The 21106-nt window shown below is 33.0% G+C and overlaps 1 protein-coding gene across 3 annotated transcripts in view; it reads left to right on the top strand.

Annotated features, from left to right (window-relative positions):
- The window catches only part of slgA (proline dehydrogenase slgA), a 52293-nt gene that overhangs the window by 9289 nt on the left and 21898 nt on the right, over positions 1 to 21106 (top strand). Inside the window, exons 1-9 of one of the 3 annotated variants that reach the window (XM_080147173.1) lie at positions 3923 to 3951; positions 4549 to 4653; positions 6256 to 6377; positions 10738 to 10824; positions 11256 to 11341; positions 11768 to 11788; positions 15032 to 15114; positions 16378 to 16456; positions 19861 to 20017. In XM_080147173.1, coding sequence (XP_080003299.1) covers positions 4591 to 4653; positions 6256 to 6377; positions 10738 to 10824; positions 11256 to 11341; positions 11768 to 11788; positions 15032 to 15114; positions 16378 to 16456; positions 19861 to 20017 — 698 coding nt within the window. In that variant the 5' untranslated portion in view covers positions 3923 to 3951; positions 4549 to 4590. Of the gene's footprint in view, positions 1 to 3922; positions 3952 to 4548; positions 4654 to 6255; positions 6378 to 10737; positions 10825 to 11255; positions 11342 to 11767; positions 11789 to 15031; positions 15115 to 16377; positions 16457 to 19860; positions 20018 to 21106 lie in introns of those variants that run through there. The other 2 variants (XM_080147171.1, XM_080147172.1) reach the window with 2 other exon arrangements.

Genomic DNA, 21106 nt, shown 5'->3' with positions numbered 1-21106 from the left:
AAAAGCCTTGACACCTTTATAAATCTTAAGGCATAATCAATGGGCGACAAACTGATATTTCTTCTGAATAATGATAAACAAAATTACCCCTTCTGTAAATTAAAATATTTTTAAAAAAGTTTTGACACTAATAGTTTGGAACCAAACAATCAAATTTCAATGAGAGTACCCAAAATTTTTGTTTAAAAGGTTATAAAACAGATTATACAGTTTAATATAACCCCCCACCCCCCTGAAATCTTTCAAAACCTTTATTTTATTTAGGGGGTGAGGATTAAGATTTAATCAATAAGTAGGTTTCTTCTAAATAACCCATTAACAAAATATTTAAATTTGAAGGAGAAAACATCAAGCATAGGATTAAGAACTGCCACTGCAAGCGTATTTTTGTGCAATGAATATATATATGTTATTGAGCGTATAGGACAGCATTACCATAACAATTTGAAAACTGTATTTTTTTTGAATTACGGTTTACAAATTAAAATTTAATGATTAAAAATGAAAATGTGTTTATTTAAACGTGCCACGTCTGATTAAGGGAATAAAAATTATTGAACAAAAATAGTTTTAGAATTAATAACTATAAAGCGCTAAATTTTGATCTAAATTTTCCACAGCCATTTATCAAAGCTGGAGGGAGAAGGGGATTAACTACCCCAAGAATAATTTGGAATATCCTCTTAATTAGACATTTAAACCTAAAATTGAAAGTGGAGTGGGTCTACATCCCTTCCCCCCCTCAAGTGCCACTAGAGGCCTCTAGGGGCGTAGCCACCAGTAATTACATAAAGTAGTAAGGTTTTTTTTCAATTTGTCTGTTAAGATTTTACTAATCAAAGAACCATCCATGCGTCAATTTTGTGGAAGCTTTATGTAGGTCATAAATTGGTTTTACGCAATTGTAACTATAATAGTTTTATAAATTTTAAAGTCTTATGACAGTTAAAGGCAATTTTACTGCTCTCCCTCCCCTAGATGCTAAGGAAGCATCCACTATAGTACTACAAACATGCCAGAGCTGCTTTGCTAAAATAAACTCGAGAGGCTTTGTCTAAAAAGGGAACATTTTCGCATATACATTGTAAGATTAAAACCACTTTTTTTAGCCCCGAGGTGCCGGAGGCACCGGCTAAAAAAAGTTTTAAATTTTCAACTTTACTGTACTTTTTCAACAAAAACCAGGGTTTCGGATCCGGATCCGCAAGGATCCGAATATTTTGAGTCCAAGGATCCGGATCCGGATCCGCAAAAAAAATGCGGATCCGGATCCGGATCCTTAGACTCCAAAAAATGCGGAAAAAATGGAAAAATCTACCTAAATTTATATAAAATCTCAGACATTCTCTTGATGAGAGCCAATCTTTAAGGTTTAGGTTCAGACTTGAAAATTAAAAGTATTTTTGACTTCGAATTGAAGAATAAATTTTTTTGAAAAATTTGGTGATTTTATTTTTATTGTCAAAGATCCGGATCCGGATCCAGTAGGATCCGGATCCGCACTGACCATATTTTGAGGATCCGGATCCGGATCCGGATCCGCATAAAATCAATGCGGATCCGAAACCCTGACAAAAACTGTAATTTTTTTTGTTGTTTCATAATTTCCCTTAAAAAACGAAGAAAATAAGCCATTAATCATTAAATTCTGATAACTATAAGTGGGGTAAAATTGCTTTCAAAAAAGTTCTCATAAAAAAAACACTATATTATCAAACGTTTCAAACGGTATATGAAAATTTCATGAAATTTTTCCATTTCCCTGAAAATATTCTATTGGATTCTTTAACCTTCTATATTGATCTGGTTTGAACTAGTATATTCCAACGTGTTAGCATATGCTAGTTAAACAAAATTGATACCTCTTTCACAGAAAGGAAAGCCGGCGCGAGTAGAAATTCTATAATACAGGGATTATATTTCATATGCATAGTTATAACAAGTCGCAGGGGTTAGTTAAGAAAAGGGGGTTGTAATTCTTGTTTGTGGGCGAATGCTCTCCACCAAAAGCTCAAATATAAAGAAGAACCATATAGGTCCAGTGGTTAGCCAGATTTTTCGGCACTCAAAGTCGGACAGACACACATCCTCACTTTTGTGTAAAACTAGCGGCGATTTTATCTAAAAGTAAAGGCTTGATTTATTATTTTTGTTTCAAAACAAAAAAAGAAATAAAATTTGATTCTTAGCAGTTTTTGGTAGCCTATCGACCTATGAGACCCCAATGAGTTTTTGAATAAATTGAAAATAAGGTGGATAACTCCTGTAGGGAACCTAACCCTGTGGGGCTAATAAGTACTCAATATAACCTAGGCTAACTTAACCTAAAGTTATAAGCACACGAAAAATTACTAGTTATTTTTTTATAAATACAGTGTACTGTTTTTTTTCAAGTATGAAAAATTTATTTTTCTATATGCCATATCACTACATTTGTGACTGAAGTTGCATTTATTAACTTCTATACTTTTCATAAATATTTTGTAAGTGGGGACGTTTACTAAATTCTAGAAAAAAAACTTTGTCTGGCTATTTGTCAAACTTTTATTGCAATCTTGATTTTCTCGGTTGTAATTAAAGATAGTGGTCTAAATTATTTGTATTTTTTTTTGTCAATGCTCACGAGTATATATTTTTGTCAGTCGCTACGTCGGTTTTCTAAAATACAAAGTATAATGATGTCTGTCCATCCGTCCCTTAAGATCTTGGTAACCACTGAACTGACACCCCCACCCCCCCCCCCCCCCAAAAAAAAACAAAAAAAATCTCGCTCAATTTTTTTACTATTTGAAATTAGTGGTGGCAGCTTCAAAGTTACTTAATTTTTTTTAACTACCTCTTGGGACAAAGCCCCTACAGGCTAGGGGCGAATCCGCAGTGCTGCTTAATAATTTGTTATATTTGGCTTTCCATTTTGGTTATGATTTCTTGACTTATGATTCTATTTACTCTGTAACCAAATTTGTCTGTTTGTCCGTCCATAATGGCTTTTTCAGTATGGCTTTGAAACCGATTAATATCTGCTGGATTAGAAATTGTTCTGAAAAATCATGTATAGCATCGTATTTATGACAATTTTCCATGAATATTAAATATAAACCATAAAATTAAAACCAGTTTTATTAGACCAGGCCTTCATTTTAATATCTGCAGTAAGGAAGATGATTAAAGTCTCTCCACAAATTTTGACGTCATACGATAGAATAGCCAATAGAGGCCAGAAAATACACTGTAATTGACCAATGGTAAAATTTATGCTGGCCTCTCATTGGCTATTCAATCGTATGACGTCATAATCTGTGGAGGGACTTTAATCATCTTCTGCAGAAAGCTGTGTTTAATACAATTCGATAATAGTTATTTCTCGCATCGTATTATAAACATCTTTCCGCGGATATAGAATGTACAATTATAAGATTAAAACCATTTTTTTAGCTCCGAGATGCCGAAGGTAGGGGCTAAAAAAACTGGTTTTAATCTTATGATTATACAGCTTTATATTCGTAGAAAGCTGGATATAATACGATGCTAGATATAGTTTTTTTCGTATGAATGAGAACCGGTTCCTATCCACCGGATTCGAATGAATACGAGAAATAAATATTCCAGATTTTAAAACGGTTTACTATTTCATTAATTTTGTCTGTCCGTTTGTTCGGATTTTGTCATTCCTTAAATGTGGAAATGGCGGCACAACCTGTAGAAAGCCATAGTGAGGTACATTCAGGGATCTAAAGGGATAAGACAATGGCCGATAAATTGATGCACATCCCCAATGATGATACACATAGTTAGGGTTAAAATAAGAAGTTAAAACGTTTGGACATTCAACTTAAGCGATTAGTGGGGCAAATTTTTTTAAAGAATCCCCCTCTGTACAGAAAAATTAAACAACTATATTTATTCTATTTTTGAGCTTCAAGGCTTAAGGAAGTGTGTAGTATATGTTAGGTGAGTAGGGAGTGGGTATTTAATAACTTTGAACATTGCTAAACCTTTTTTCTGCTTTACTTGAATGCTCAAAAAACCCTGAAATAAAATTCTGTTTTATCATAAATGTGGGTTTTTTGTATAAGTATTTTTTATGAATGTATTATTTTAGTTGGTTATAGCTAAACTTACGATACTTATATCGATTTTACTAAACGGTTTAACGATAATACGATTATAAAATTATGCCTAATTTTACAATCTGACCTTGTCAAAAAATAAAACTACATAAAATTTACTGAAAATTTTGCTTAATTTGGCATAAAATGTAAAACACAAACATTTTTCATTATTCAGCAATCTTGACAAACTTTTAAAGCAAAAGCTTTAAAATTGTCTATCTTTCCATCCATCTATCTATCTACTTTTTATTCTTTCTATCTGTCTACCTTCTTTCCTATTATCTATCTTTCTATCTACCTTCTTTTCTTTCTATCTTTCATTTATCTATCTATCATTTATCAATCTATTTATCAATCTATTAATCAATCTATTAATCTCAATCTATCAATCTATTAATCTCAATCTATCAATCAATTTATCTATCTATCTACCCAGGATCACCACGCTGCTTTCAAATCTAAATCAACATGGGAGGTGATGCGCGCCCTGCTCGTATTTCAACTCTGTGGCATTGGGCCTCTGGTAGACAACAACGAGAAGGTAAAAATTAATTCGGTGTTTCCCTCAAAGTCCCCAGTCGAGCTTAGAACTCCCTCTACCCCATCTCTATTTTGAAAGATTGAAAACAAAGGGGGGAGGGTAGGTTTTTGTCTATTTTATGCAGGGATAAGGGATAGGAAACCTGGCCATAAATTAGGTCTTGGCCTGGTTTTGAAAGGGATCATGCAACTTTTACCATTTGCCTAATTTAATGACCTTACTGGCGGACGGCTCATATTGGCTACCGCTCTAAACCAATAGTGTTCTGTGATTTGGGCTTGTTTTGTATCAACCAATCACCAATTGGCTCCAATCACAGATGGCGGAAATTTTACAAGCAGACAATTCTAGAAAAAATAATGATTTCGTCTGCTACGAAAAAATAAATATAAATGGTGTTAGATCACATTAGTTTAATTATTAAATCTGCTTAGAGTTAAACATTAAAAAAGGGCCACATAGAAAAAACAAAAATAACGGGATTATTTTTTTGGAAAGAAGGTAGCTACGAATTTTAATTTGGTAGTTTATAAATTAGATGTTGTATTTTGAATTTTAAAAATTTAGTACGGAGTTGATACAACACCCTCACCCTAATTTTTGTACAATACAACACAGTACAGATATATCATTACATTATATCCAGTATAGTATCCAAAGAACTTGATAGAATGTTACCCAAGTGCATATTTATTTATTTATTTTGAATTTTAATTAGCAATGAAATTTTCAAATAAAATTTTTACTCATTAATAAAAATGCAAATAATACAAACTAAAATCTGTCTGAGGGAAACGCAACGATAGCTTTCTGACAGTTCAAATTACCAAAGAAAAAGATAAAAAATTTTGGGAGAGAAAAAACTTCATTTTAACAAAAGCCATTAATATATAGGTTTATAAAAAGTTATGTTTTTTACTTTAAACTAGCTACCTGAATTTGATTCTATACTTTATCTACACACACACACACAGCTTTTTCATTAGCATTTTATACGAACCACTGCGCTATCCCAAAACTGGTTTATTAGGCTAGAAATAGGCCTAGGCTTGAAATAGGCCTGAAATAATATTTTCCTACGTTTCCCATCCCTTATCCCTGATTTTATGACATGTTAGATTAGGTTAAATTGGGTACTGGGGCAAGGCGGGGACACCGCAGATATAGGGCCCGCACATGTTAGGCAAAGAGGAAAAACTACCCCAAACCACATACAACTAGAGGGGTGGGAGACACATTTAAATCAGCAAATAGCCATTAGATTAGATTTAGTTTGGTTTTTAGTAGCGAAGCTTGAAAATGAAATGCCCGTCCGTCTGTCAGAGACAGAATGGGGGAATTGTGATTTACTCGGCTCCTGTAAATGATAGATCGATTCCTACATTTTGATTTTTCATTAAATTTTCAGGGATTGAATACTTTCATATTCTGCATAACTTTATCAAGTTTTATCGAGATTTGCTTATTTTTGGTAGGGGTGCTAGTTCGATTCCTAGATTTATAAGTTTTCATGATTTTCTTTACTCCTATTCAATATAGAAGGCTGATATTTTAGGAATTTAATAAACCCCTTGCAATGAAACTAACTTATTCATCTTTTAGCTGATGAAGTTTGGCCAGGCAGTTTTGGGGAAGAAGCTGTTTGGCGTTCTTATGAAGAAAACCTTTTACGGACAGTTTGTGGCGGGAGAGGACACGGTCAGGATCCAACCCACCATTGACAGGTACACAGATAGATAGATGGTTTGTGGCGGGAGAGGACACGGTCAAGATCTAAGCCACTATTGACAGGGACACAGATAGATAGATGGTTTGTGACAGGGGGGGGGGGCACGGTCAGGATCTAACCCACCATTAACAGGTATGCACGGAGATCTAAAGGGATTAGGAAATGGCCGAAAAATTGATTTATATCTCTCGAATGATGATTCACAAAATTATCACTTCTGTGAAATGCAGTTAGTGGTTCAAACGTTAAGACACTCAATTTAATGAACCAATCAAAATCAAATAGAATTCTCCAAAGTTGTTAAGCCAATGAACAAGAAAACGCTATAAAAATGGGGACTTGTGTAATACATAAACAACCCAATGTCCCCTCCATCCCTGGGTATTCATCTTTTTATATGAACAAATATTCCATGCAATACCGTTGCTTAATTATTTAAAATAATCCAGCCTATACCAACAACAAAATTAATTTGAAAAAAAGTCTCTAAACATATACGTTTTTTGAGCTGTCGTTGGGGTCATAGAATATGGAGGAATAGAAGTGAAAACCCTAAATATTTCTGGGAAATTTGAAGGAATCTTTGTCTTGCGCAGTAAAGACAATAATGCTAAAGTACAAATCACACTGACTATTTGGACAAAATTAAAAAAGTTTAATTTGTATCAAAATCTAATAGATACTGTTAAATATTTGTTTAAAGCCTTTAAATTTAGTTTTATATTGTATTTTGTAAGATTTGTGTTTGTATAAATTGCTATCATTTACTGTGGATAGTAGGTACTCTTTAACCCTTTAATACATATAATTTTTAAGGGTCAGCTAAATGGGTACAACCCCTCCCCCCCCTCCCCTCCCCTACCTCAAGTTCATGTATGGATGTAGTTGCTAGTATGTATAATCAGCTGTTTAAAAACAGCATAGGAGCGTAACCTATCATATAAATGCTGAGACCAATAATTTTGGTACATTTTTGAAAAGTAAGTTGCTTACTTAATTAGAATTTTTAAAGCTTTGCACATGAAATTCGATTTTAATCCATTGTGAATAGGGTAAAGAAAGCTGGACACTCAGCTACAAGGCTTTTAGTAAATTATTGCAAAAGGAATTTATTTTGAATATTTTTTCAGAATAATTACTTAAATTATGTAATTTACTAACAGCCTTATAGCCGTTTTGGTCTTTCAAATGTTCCAATTTTAATTCAGGCTAGCCAGGCAGAATCTTCTACCTGGATTCTATTCTATACTTTATCTTCTTTGGTTGGGGTGCAAGACATAGTGTGATTGACTTAATCTGCCCCCTAAATATTATTTTAGATTTATTTCGTTTGTGGCTATACCTAATTCCTGAAAATCATCATGTTTGAAATAGACAGAAATACTTACTTCTGGTTTGAATAATGATGAAAGTTTGCGTGAATTTAATTGCAACACAACATTCTAATATATATATTTACATTGATATTGAATTAAGTCTGACCTTCAAATTAGAGTTCAAAGAAATACTTTGTAATGCATTTTAATTCAAGCTAGACTGCATAATCAATTTATATTTAAACAAATTTACATTTAGAATATTTATTTCATTAAATGAAACAATATACAAAGAAATTAAAGTTATGATTATTGTTTTGTTAGTATGTTAGGTTCAATTAGTACATATTATTTATATTAATACATTATTTAATAGTTAAAGATAGTATTACAAAGTACTTGTTTTTCAGTTATTAAGCACGTTCGTTTGTTAGATCATTGGTTAGCTTGTTTGGTGGTTTATTTTTCACTTTTCACTTTATGATATTAGCAAGTTTGATACATGGTTGAATTGATAAGTAGATAGTAAGCAGGGTGGAGGTTGGAGAATGTAGGGTGTTGGAGGGCCACAGTCCAAGATCTCTGTGGATTGTTGAGGACTTAAAAAATGTAGAAACTACATTTTTTAAGGCAGCCGCCAGTCAGCTGCAAGAATCTTGTAGCAGATTTATAAAGCTTCATACAGGTGCATGAAAAAGGCCCAGCTACAAAGCCTTTAGTATCCAAATGTATAAAACAAATGGAGAGTTAGCATAAAAAGGAAAGAGCAATTGAGGAGATCCTGGGGCCGCAAATGATATCCTTCTTCACAGAGCAGATAAATATAAATATGAAAATTGATACTGTAGGTTGCTGATGACATCTGTAGTACTTGGGTGGCAGGAGAGAGGGGTGGGGTGGGGTACACAGACACAACACAATTAGTCTCAGGTGACATCTTTGTTTTGGGATATTATTTAGGTTATTATTTGAAGAAAACTGTATATTTTTTTTTTTATGCATTATATTTATATTTTTATTTATAAATATATTTATGCATAAAAACCACAGGAACCAGGATGAAATCTTCTTGATGGTGGTAGAGGCCAGTTTAGTTTTCATATTCACACAACAATGTCATATCAATTTCGCCCAGAAAGCTAATTACTGACAATTGTTTACACACTTAGTGCAAACCAGGGGAATACATGTATTGACATGTTTACCCGTTGACGGTATGATGCTAACTGAGATATTTAAACAAATAACAACAAATTAGTGTTCTGAAAATGAAATATACGTGGATGTTATTACAGGGTGAAAATTGTCGTGAATTTAGCTTTCTAGCATGGAACTCGTTTATTGGTCAGTTTGTTCAATGGTTGGACGGTGCTGTAAAGGAAAGGAAGGGGAAATCGTTATTTCAGCCCGCTGAAAGTTTCATTTTAGATAGATGAACATGAAAATTTGGTGTAAAATCCAAATAATATATTCATTGTTCCCTTACTGACTTACTAAATGACTAAGAATATTACTTTTAGTAGTGAAAGGTTGCGTGAATATGATTGCAACACAACATTCCAATATGTATATTTACATTGATATTGAATTAAGTCTGACCTTCAAATTAGAATGCAAAGAAATACTGTGCAATTCATTTTAATTCTAGCAAGTCTGCAGGCGAGGAATGCAAGATTTGGGATAATCATGAATTTTATGGAAAACATGTAGTTCGGAGTAATTAAAGAAGAAGAAAAGCTTAATAAAACTGACATAAATAACTATATAATAATCTATAATACAAAGTAGAACGATGTCTGTCTGTCTGTCCGTCTGAAGCTTAAGATCTCAGTAACCACTGAACCGATTGGGCTCTACTCTTCAGGGAATATACCTACTGGTCCTGTGATGGTTTTAAGCTATTTTCCTGGGGGGGTGGGACACCCCCAACCCCCCCAAAAAATGAAAAATACCCCCCCCCCAAAAAAAAAAAATTTTTTTTTTACTTTTTCTTTTAAAATCTAAAATACGAAAAATTAGGTTGATCAAACCTCTTGGGGCAAAGCCCCTAGAGGCTAGGGGCGAAGCCGCTAGTATAACTATAAATGAACAGAATGGTAACATTTATCCTTATACTAAAGTAACAGGATGTTTGTTTGTCTGTGTGTGTATATGTGTGTCTGTACCGAAGGATCTCGCTAACCGCTGAACCGATTGGGTTCTCCTTAACAGGGTAGATTCTCATATGTCCCGGGAAGGTTTTTAACTATTTTGGGGGAGGGTACCACCACCCTCCCAAGAGAAATCACAATAAAATCGATATTTTTTAAAATATTTTCGCCGCATAGTGTCGCTAGCGTAGAAGCATGAATTTAAGAGCTGATAACATAGACAAATTATTTCTCAAATTAGATATTTAAAATAAATTAAAAACATTTAAATGCCACTAGAGGTCTCTAGGGGCGTAGCCGCTAGTAGAAAATAAAACAATAAGATTATTGAGTCTCAAGTGTATGATTATAAACAGCATCACAATTATTGAACCTAATCTTTTTTGTTTGAGTCATATATGATATTTCATATGATTATACACTCTGTAAAACGGACATACCTTGATTATAGAGTATCTGTGACACTAAAGATCTCAAAGAAAATGTACTATAGACGTAATTTTTATAAATATTTTTCAAAGACGTCAATTGCATTCTTGCAAAGCTTCATTTCATTTTCTCTTATGTAATATTTTCATATTTTTTTGCATTTAAAGTTAACTTTCTAAAGGATTTTTAGAAAAAATGACAGAATAAATGAAATTAAATTCATCAAGGAATCTAAAGGGATTAGACAATAGATGATACCATTGGATTAAAACCAGTTCTGAGCCATACTGAAACATCATGTATCGTATTACATACACAATCAAAAAAGTGTCAGGTTTGTTTGCCTAGGCCCTCATCGGCTCCCACGCTCAGGGCGAACAAAACTTAATCTTAAAATTTTTAAATTACTATCCGCAGAAAGCTGTCTATAATACGATGTAATAATAAATAACTATTGTAGGATGAGAAGTTTTGGAGTAAAAAGTATTCTTGATTATTCTGTGGAGGAGGACCTAACCCATGAACAGGCGGAGGAAATGGAAATGGAGTAAGTTTATTTTCTAACTATCTATCTATCTATATGCCAGTATATCTCTATTTATCTATTCATCCATCTATCTATTTATGTATGAATCCAAAGTTGATTTATATCCTAGTTATCGGCTATCTATCTAATTATCAATCTATATTTCATCTTACTATCTATCTATTTGTTTATTTGTGTATCTATCCATCTATCTATTTATATTTTTTTTTCTGTAGTAGGACAAAGGTTCTCAAAATCAGCCATGTGACGTCATAAAAATAAGGGATTATCCATCTCTTTTTTTAGGGGTTTGCTTCCCACTTCTATCATATCACTTATTTTTATGACGTAACATTGCTGATTTAGAGACACTTTGTCCCACTACAATATATCTATCCATCCATCCATCTATCTATGGATCTAACTATCTATTTATCTATCTATCTACCAAGGTCATGTGTATCTGACGCCGCGAAGGATGACGGCCTGCCCTCCAATATTGCTGGTATACCAGTTGTCTCGGATAAAGCTTTCAAACGTAAGTACCACAGTCAGACAAGGATTATAATATACCAACTGGTAAAGCAGGTTATTCCATTTCAATATATAAAGTAGTAAGGATTTTGTCTGTCTATTAAGATCTTGCTAACCACCAAATAGAGTGAGTTCATTATTGAAGAAAAGCGTAATATATGTAGTTCTCAAGATTGTTTTAGTCTATTTTATTTCCTTATTTTATTCCTTTATTTACCCCAACCCCCATTGGACGTCCTTGCTATGGACGTTGATGCTAGTTGAATTAATAGTAAAACATGACATTATTATGTAGATCTACAACATACATTAAAAGTATATTATTCAATGTTATAGAAGTAGGGTTTTCTACTATCCTATAAATTTCTTATTAAGAGTTAAGCAAAAAAAAGTGAAAAGTATTGATAAAATTCAACTAATTTGTCTCTAGCGTTCAATCACGAGGATATAGGTAATGTAAAGGCATCTGCGAATCAGGGATAGATCAATGGGAGATAAATTACCCCTTCTCCACCATTTCTGAATTTCCCGCCAATATGGACCAATCATGTGTTTCCTTGCTAGCAAATTTCTGAATTTCCCGCCAAAATGGACCAATCAAGTGTTTTCTTGCCGAAGTACTAGCATATTATTGGATGAATTTTTTAAAATGTAACACGTGATTGGTTTATTTTAGCGGCAAAAATCTATTTTATTTATCTTCTAATGATTATCCCTGCTGAAAAATTAAGTATAACAACAAAACATTAAAATGCATGATTTATATAGAATAAAAAGTTCCCATTATGTAGTATAGTTAAAGTTTAAATAATTATTTTTTAAGTCTCAATGTATTTTTAATAGCATATAGACTATATGACTTTGGTATGTCTGTCTGTATGTCAATTCGTCACAACGTAAGAGTACTTTAGCTTTCACAATTTTATTTAAAGTTTATTTAATTCTACCTACTTTATTTTCTTAATTCAACCAACTTATTGTTTTTTTTTTAATTAACAGTTTACTGTTTTATTTCAGCCATGCTCTTGGAAACATTCATTTTTGTGCTACTTATCAAATCATTCAAAATGATTTTTTTGAATATTTCTTTAAAAGATGTCATAGTTCTTAATGTTTACAAAAAGAAGACAAGAATTATATACACGAAATGCTACAAAAACAGATTGAAAAGAATTCTTAATTGTAAATTGAAAGTTTAAATAAATTTAAATGCTTAAATTTTGGATCCCTCTCCATATAATATTTCACTGGGGAAAGGGGAAAGAGGGGAGTCCCCCGCCCCCCATCTAGTAATTAGTGTTGATATATATATAAATGAGATTAATTTAAAGAGTAGTTAATTTATCAAGGCCAATCGTTTTAGGTTAAGGAGAATCACCCCATTCATTAACACAACAACTTCTATCTAAAACAAAAGACCCAAAGCCAGCAATTCACAGCTTCCTTAAAAGTTGTAGAGGAGCTTTAAATGTATATAAACGCAGAAAATGACCGAAATTGGCCGAGGTTGCATTACGCCCAGGGATCGTAAGGGATAGGACAATGGTCGATTAATTAATCCACACTCATGAACAAAATTATCCCTCCTTTAGATAAAAAGAAAATAGGTCTGAATGTTTTGAGACTGCTAATTTTAACTAACAAAGATTTGATAGAAGTACCCAAAGCTTTTAAGCTAAGTAATAAAACTTTGGGGACTATCAAAATTTACAGGCAAATGTCCCCTCCCTCCGCCCTGCATTGCGCCACATATCTCAACTCTTAGTCAGTTTCTTTCAAAACAAAATATTTGACTAATTGATATTTTTTCTTGGATTTGGCCGTGAACTAGTTCTAGATGAAATATTTTTAGGACATATCTTCATTTTTAGCAGCCTACATAGCTACTATTTTACTAACACGTTTCACGATATTTATCCTTGTGTATTTTTTTTATTGAACTAAATTGGAAAGATTGATAGGGGCGCCCACCTCCTCCCCCTTCTTTTTGGGGCGTAGCCATTAGTATATCATAATTAAAACAAAAATGTTCAACATTTGAATCCTGTTTTATTCACTGATAAAACTTTAGAATGGTTTTATCAGTTGCAAATACAGGTAGAAAAACATGGAAAGAAATTAGATGATTTAGCCTAAACATGCTATTTTCATATTCTTTCATTCCTACATTTGTATAAAGTAAGTGTATATTAAAGTAAGATCTTATTAAGGATTCCATCTTTTTTATTACAAAATTAAAACTACATAAGCATATAGCTACTGTAAAACTGCTTCTTGATATTGTATTTATATACTGTTCTAAAAAGAAACTTCTATTAGTGAAGCTATTTCTTATTTACCTTTATTGTCAGTCAGTCTGTAGCGCTAAAAGAGTATCTAGCCTACAACTTTCTTGGTTGAGGTCTGATAAACTGGTGGTATTTTTGGTAATGTTTAGTCTGTCAATCCATGTTTATTTTTGTACTTCGCTATTTATGTTGTCATCCTTGTTAGTAGTAAAATTAAATGTACAACTTTTTACAATGGACTTTCAATTGATGAATAATGATGAACAAAATTTGCCCTTGTCTAAAATTAGATCAAAACTATTGATTGAAATATTTGGACACTCAACATAATGACCGAACTTAATGAAAATGTGAAACCAAAACTTTGGGTACTAAAGTAGTCAACAGTCCAATGTCCCTTATCTCCAAATTACATATCTTTTTTACATTTAATTTATATGGTCTATTTTCAATATTGTAACCCTGTGTAATCTTATTATTGTACTATTAAAATAATATCATTGATATGCATGAAGAAGGATGAACAAGGATGACAACATCCATAAGTAGAGAAGCACATAAAAAATGATGAATTGATAAATAGACAAGAGCAGATGGTCAGACGTAACAAAGAAGAGAGAAACTGAGGATTAGATTGGTCGATAAATTAATGCACACCCCCAATGCAGAGGAATATTAATAAATTACTACAGACCAACGGATCAAGTAAATTAAATACTGGATGTTTATTAGTAAAAGAATCCTCACAATAAAATCAGATGTCTATCTTAATTAGGAGCCGAAAAATTCACGTTTAGTTCAAAATCCTTTAGACATATACTGACATTTCAAATTATAGAGTAGCATCGCTTGTAAAAGTCACTAAACAAATGTAGCAACCTACAAAAAATATGCTAATGTAGCATTTTTGTTTAGCTTTTTATGTTAATAATATTATTCATTATTTAGAACATACTTTTTTTTGAAGCCAATATTTTAGTTCACATTTTTGGATTTAGTTTGTCGTTTAAATACCCATTATTTTTATCTATTTACCATTGTATTACATAAGTTTTAAGGTTTTTTTTATTTTGTCTATTAAAATCACGCTAACTACTGAACTGATTGATTCTCCACTTTAAGGAAGCTTCATCATTAGAAATGTACCAGTCGCCCCTAGACCCTCTTAGGAAAGAATTATAGAGATCAAGAATTTAGCATAAAACCTTCCTTTAAAGCTTACCTAAAAAGGACAACCAATTCGAAACTAGATTAAAACAAACTTTACATTAAAGGTTAAGGTGAAAATAAAGAAAATATCTTCCTTCAATAAAAACAATCATTACAACTCTTTTTAAAATATGAAGCATAAATTCCTAATAAAAAGTTTCTAAAACTGAATGCCATTGACCCCCCTCCTGTTGTAGGTGAGATGACGAGATACCAGGCCCACAAGGAGTTTGGCGACAGACGTCAGGGGGTTTTCAGTGCCAGGACATTCTTCTATCAGGTGGGTTCAGGTTTATTAAGGGATAAGACAAAAGTCAGGGGGTTTTCAATGCCAGGACATTCTTCTATCAGGTGGGTTCAGGGATATTAAGGGATAAGACAGACATCAGGGTTTTTTTAGTGCTAGGACATTCTTCTATCAGATGGGATCAGGGGTATTAAGGGATAAGACAGACGTCAGGGGGTTTTCAGTGCCAGGACATTCTTCTATCAGATGGGATCAGGGGTATTAAGGGATAAGACAGAAGTCAGGGTGTTTTCAGTGCTAGGACATTCTTCTATCAGGTGGTTTCAGGGATATTAAGGGATAAGACAGACGTCATGGGGTTTTCAGTGCTAGGACATTCTTCTATCAGGTGAGTTCAGGGATATTAAGGGATAAGACACACGTCAGGGGGTTTTTAGTGCTAGGACATTCTTATATCAGGTGGGTTCAGGGATAATTAGGGATAAGACAGAGGTCAGGGTGTTTCCCGTGCTAGTACATTCTTCTATCAGGTGGGTTCAGGAATATTAAGGGATAAGACAGACGTCAGGGTGTTTTCCGTGCTAGGACATTCCTTTATCAGGTGGGTTCAGTGATATTAAGGTATAAGACAATAGACGATTGATTAAAGTACATTCTGAATAGTGAGAAAATTATTGATGAAAAAGTTTTGATACTGCAAGTTTGAACTTCTCAATTAAGAATTGATAAAAGTACTCAAAGTTTTAAGCAAATGAGAACTTTTCAGTAACTGTAATTTACATTTCAATGTCCTCTCCCTCCCTAGGTTTGTTTCTTAAAGCATTATGACCTTCAATATATAAACTTTTAGACAGGCTCAAAGACTAACAAACAACCAGACAGGCTTCTTGTTACTTCTATATAGATATGAATCAGGGAATAGAGAATGTGATTCTGACAAACAATTCTAAAGAAAAATTTACCCACAACTTTTTCCCATTTTCCTCCCCTTCTTACCCACCCCTCCCCAGTTACATGAAAAAAAAAAGATATACTCCAATCTTACTCAATAAGGTTTCGTGATTTTTCGTAGAATTGATTGTTAGAATAGCTAGGCCTGGATATGAATAAATGCAGGAGCGTGCAAATTACCCCTCGAACAAGAACACACAATATAATTCAATCATAATGACTTTTTTTCTTCTCTTCAAACTAATTAAAAGATGGGGCATCATGTCTACAATTGGCTACCAATTCCAATCTCCCTTCCCCTAAAACTCTGTGGACGCGCCTAAACAATTTTATTTGTAATTGTAGGGTGAGGTGAACTGTGAGAGAAACCTGGAAACATTTATGAAATGTATAGAAACTGTCGCAACTACAACTCAAACTACAGGTAGTGTCTTTAAATCTCAGGGTGTGGCAACTACCACTGAAACTAAAGGTAGTGTCTTTAAATCTCAGGGTGTGGCTACCACCACTCAAACTACAGGTAGTGTCTTTAAATCTCAGGGTGTGGCTACCACTACTCAAACTACAGGTAGTGTCTTTAAATCTCAGGGTGTGGCTACCACCACTTAAACTACAGGAAGTGTCTTTAAATCTCAGGGTGTGGCAACTACCACTCAAACTACAGGTAGTGTCTTTAAATCTCAGGGTGTGGCTACCACCATTCAAACTATAGGTAGTGTCTTTAAATCTCAGGGTGTGGCTACCACTACTCAAACTACAGGTAGTGTCTTTAAATCTCAGGGTGTGGCTACTACCAATCAAACTACAGGTAGTGTCTTTAAATCGCTGGAAATTAAAGTCATTTGACAATGGGTTGCTTAAAAAGACTAAGACTCCCTCCAGTCCGCATTCTTTAAAAATGATATAAAATTAAAGTTGTTTGTTATTTTTCAAACCATTAATTTCTCATCCATAATTTCAATTTATATAAAACAAAGAAATGTATGTAAACCCCAAAAATTACGATGAACAAAATTAACCCTTCTTTATATAAAATTTATCAAATCAAGGGTTCAAATCATTTTCTGTTTAATAAAGGCACCAAAACTAAAGTAAATTAGATAGAGGCTTCGCTTTTAAAATATGCGTAGTAAAAAAACTAGCTTGGGCAAAAAAAGAAAGCTAGAAAAAGTGTCCTAAAAAGATTTCGCAAAGAGACATATAATCTGTACTACATTTTTTGGTCAGTTTAAATTTAGTTATGTTTCAAAACGTAATCGAATAAAAGTAATTAGGTAAACCTATCTTTAATATTGATAACAATTACAACATATTTAAAACAAAGATAAATTTTTCTTCAGATGTTTTATCTCTACCCTTAAATGTTACACAATACGAAATAAACTTATTTAAAATTTGTTATTTAGATTATGTAACCTAATTTTATAAACCCGAAGCTTTTCTACATTAAAGGCCGGTTTCAAGTCCGTCTTTAACAAATAGTCACGTTAAAAACGTCCTGTAGTTTTAAAACTTTGCAAAATGATCAGATTTTTTGTACAATTAGGTATTTTATAATATGTAACATACCTTAAGAAATCTTAAAATATTTTTTTCATGTTTTAAAATGTTTACAAAATATAAGGCTTCTTTGGTATAACAGGGTGGGAGGGGATATTGGACTGCTAATTATAATAGTCCTCAAAGTTTAAATTATAACAGTCCTCAAAGTTTAAATTATAATAGTCCTCAAAGTTTAAATTATAATAGTCCTCAAAGTTTAAATTATAATAGTTCTCAAAGTTTAAATTATAATAGTCCTCAAAGTTTAAATTATGATAGTCCTCAAAGTTTAAATTATAATAGTCCTCAAAGTTTAAATTATAATAGTCCTCAAAGTTTAAATTATAATAGTCCTCAAAGTTTAAATTATAATAGTCCTCAAAGTTTAAATTATAATAGTCCTCAAAGTTTAAATTATAATAGTCCTCAAAGTTTAAATTATAATAGTCCTCAAAGTTTAAATTATAATAGTCCTATAAGTTTAAAACATATTTTCTCAATTGGATAAATCATGGTTGGGTGGTACAAACGAGCAGTATCCAAAACTTATACCGATAAATTTGATCTATAGAAGGGGTAATTTTGTTTATCTATTTTTGGTTCATTTTCTTATCCTTTAAGATCCCTGGTTTTTATTAAGTGTTGCAATTTATTTTTAAGTTTCATTTACATTTATATTTCGTGAATTTAATACGCAGTGCGAAATATCAATAAATAATTTAAAGTTTGAAAAAGAATTTAGGTTGGAATTTAAAGAATTTGGGGAAGTACATTTTTTTAACCCTTACAGATCGGGGGGGGGGCTCAAAGAGCCCCCCCCTCTAGTTTTTTCAATCTCATTTTTTTTGTAGGTAAGATGGAGAGCTGTAACTTCATGACTTTTTAAGTTTAGTAATTATACGTCGGCAAGAGTTGATTTTATTAGGTTATCTGGTCTGTGTCGGTCGTGGTGTCCGGTCAAAGTCGGTTGGGTAGCAAAAAAAATTAGAAAAAATTCTAAATAAATCTTAATTTCTACATTATGACTTTTGTGTATAAGGTAGAAACCTAAAATTTTTTTGTTGAATACTTAGATATCAATGACCATCTGAGAAAAGTGGTGTTATGACCGTTTGACCGCTCCCTGACCGACTTTATGACCGATTTTTGTCCGGCTTTTACTACAGACATATATCATGAATATCGTGGCTTCTATTACAGCTAGAGACCTATAATTTTTTTGGTAAATCCTTGAGCAATAATAAACAGATAAAATATTAATTTGCGCCGCCAACCGCCGTTTTACCGCCGTAACCGCCGAAAATGGCGGTTTCCGTTATTTGCCGTTTTCGGCGATGATCAGAAAAAGTAATTTTTTTGTTATGAAAAATAAAAGTTCGTCCTAAAATTTGGTCATCCTAGCTGCAAAATTGGCCGCTCTACAGCTGTTTTTAAATTTAGCGGCTGGCCGCTAAAAAGCGGCTAAGGAGCGGTCTGACTGCTATGACTAGAAAAAGTAATTTTCTCTAAAAATACACATGAACCACCAGAAAAAAATTTTACGTCTTTATCTGTACCAGGAGCCGAGATAGAGGGGGGGGCTCTTTGAGCCCCCCCCCCGATCTATTAAGGTGGGAATTGGGGCCCGATCTGTAAGGGTTAAATTGAATAGCTTGTAATTTTCCTTATGTAAGTAACAAGGATGAAAACAATCAGACAATCGGAGATTCAGACAAAATAACAATTAAAAACATAGATGACATTATCCATAAAAAAGCGAAGCTTAACGAACATACAGACAAACGAATATTAACATATAGCAACAGCGCATTTAATATTCAACATTATTTAGAAGCCTGATGGAAAATTCTTTACACGCCTATTAAACTATTATGCCTAATCTTCCTAGCAATTTATAATACTAAAATTAAGTGAATAGGATTATAATTTGCGACATATGTACCCAAGTTTCATTATTTTTATAAAATGTCTGATTTGTTGAGCTTTGCTTTTATGATTGTTGTCATTCTTGTTTGTATAATATTCTATAATAATATATATATAATATAGTGAAAATTAAGCTTTCAATAACAACTGAAATGATTGAGTTCTTCTTTATAAAGAAGCTTCACATAGAACATGTAATGGTTTTAAGCTATTCTATTTTTAGATGTAAGCATTGCTGTGGTTTTAGGTTATTTTTGGCCTCTTCTTACCATATAGAATTTTTAAGACCCTAGATGCTAGGGGCGCAACCGCTAGTTTTCTTTAAATTTTAATTTAGAGTAATAATTCTTAATTTTTTAGGTTTCGCCGCCATCAAGCTGACCGCCCTAGGTCGGCCGCAGCTGCTGCTGCAGCTGTCAGAAGTGATTGCACGGGCGCGGAAGTACCACCAGGAGGTGACGGGGGTCAAGGGGAGCGTCATCGAGGGGCACGTGGACCCGCAGATGTTTGAGAACAGGCAGGAGAACAGTGATCATTTATTTATCTAGAATAACAGAACGATATATGTCCGTAAGTCTGAACTTTAAGATCTCGGTAATCACTGAACCGATTAATTTTCTCTTTGAGGGTGACACAGCTCCACCCCCCCCCCATCCCCAAAAAATTGAACAAATATAGAATATTGCGTTGGGGGGGGGGGGGGCCTCAACACACCTTTGGGCGATGTCCCAATGAATGTTGCATAAACTATCTAAATGTATTTTTTATACCTAAATTCAATGGATTCAAAAAATATCCCAATGTATTCCTGCTGGTTCTAAAAATGGCAGCTTCTCGTAATTCTGTACGCATGCTTTTAGGCATGTTTTAATTTCCACCAGCTTTCCATTTTAGAAAAGCTTAATAAAGGTTGTTTTAGGCTATATTTTCAACCTTAGCTCCACCTTTGAATACTACATTCTAGGTGCGCAACCGCTTTACAATTTAAAAGTAAAATCATTCTCCTTATAATCTGATTTTATAAAGAGATAGGAAAATCAATCTTCTATCCAATCACCATAAACGAAATTCTACTTTTTAAAAATTTCGTTTTTATTTATTTTTTTATTTCTAATTCATTATTGCAAGAAAAGCAAGTTAATCAGTTTTGTTCTTCTTTTATGTATATTATTAAAAACGTTTTAAAGCACTTAATTTCAGTGAAGAAAAAGTGTAGTTTGCGTTATAAGAATATTGACCACGTGACCATGCTTGGGATATTATTGATAAAACATTCAGTAAAAAAATATGTATAAACAAACAGTCATAGCAGGGTTATGATAATTGGAGAAAAAAAAGTTGTGGTTTCCGTTAAAATTTGTTTCATTACTTAGACGTATTATAGACAGCTTTCCGCGGATAATAAAACTAAAAATGATAAAACTTGCCTTAATTTTATGATTTTTCATTTTAAGATTTGCAGTAAAATCTTTGTAATACGACGCTATACAACACATGATTTTTCAGTATGGCTGAGAACTGGTTGTAGTCCAGCGGATATTAATCAGTTACGGAGCCATACTAGAAAAATTATTTTACTTCCAGTGTCCCATCCCTTTTACTTTAA

Source organism: Acartia tonsa, chromosome 14 (assembly GCF_053477335.1).
Source record: "Acartia tonsa isolate MP-2025a chromosome 14, ASM5347733v1, whole genome shotgun sequence".
In the NCBI taxonomy this organism is placed as follows: domain Eukaryota; kingdom Metazoa; phylum Arthropoda; class Copepoda; order Calanoida; family Acartiidae; genus Acartia; species Acartia tonsa.
Note: the sequence above shows the minus strand (reverse complement) of the source record. Positions and strands in the feature narration are given on the sequence as shown.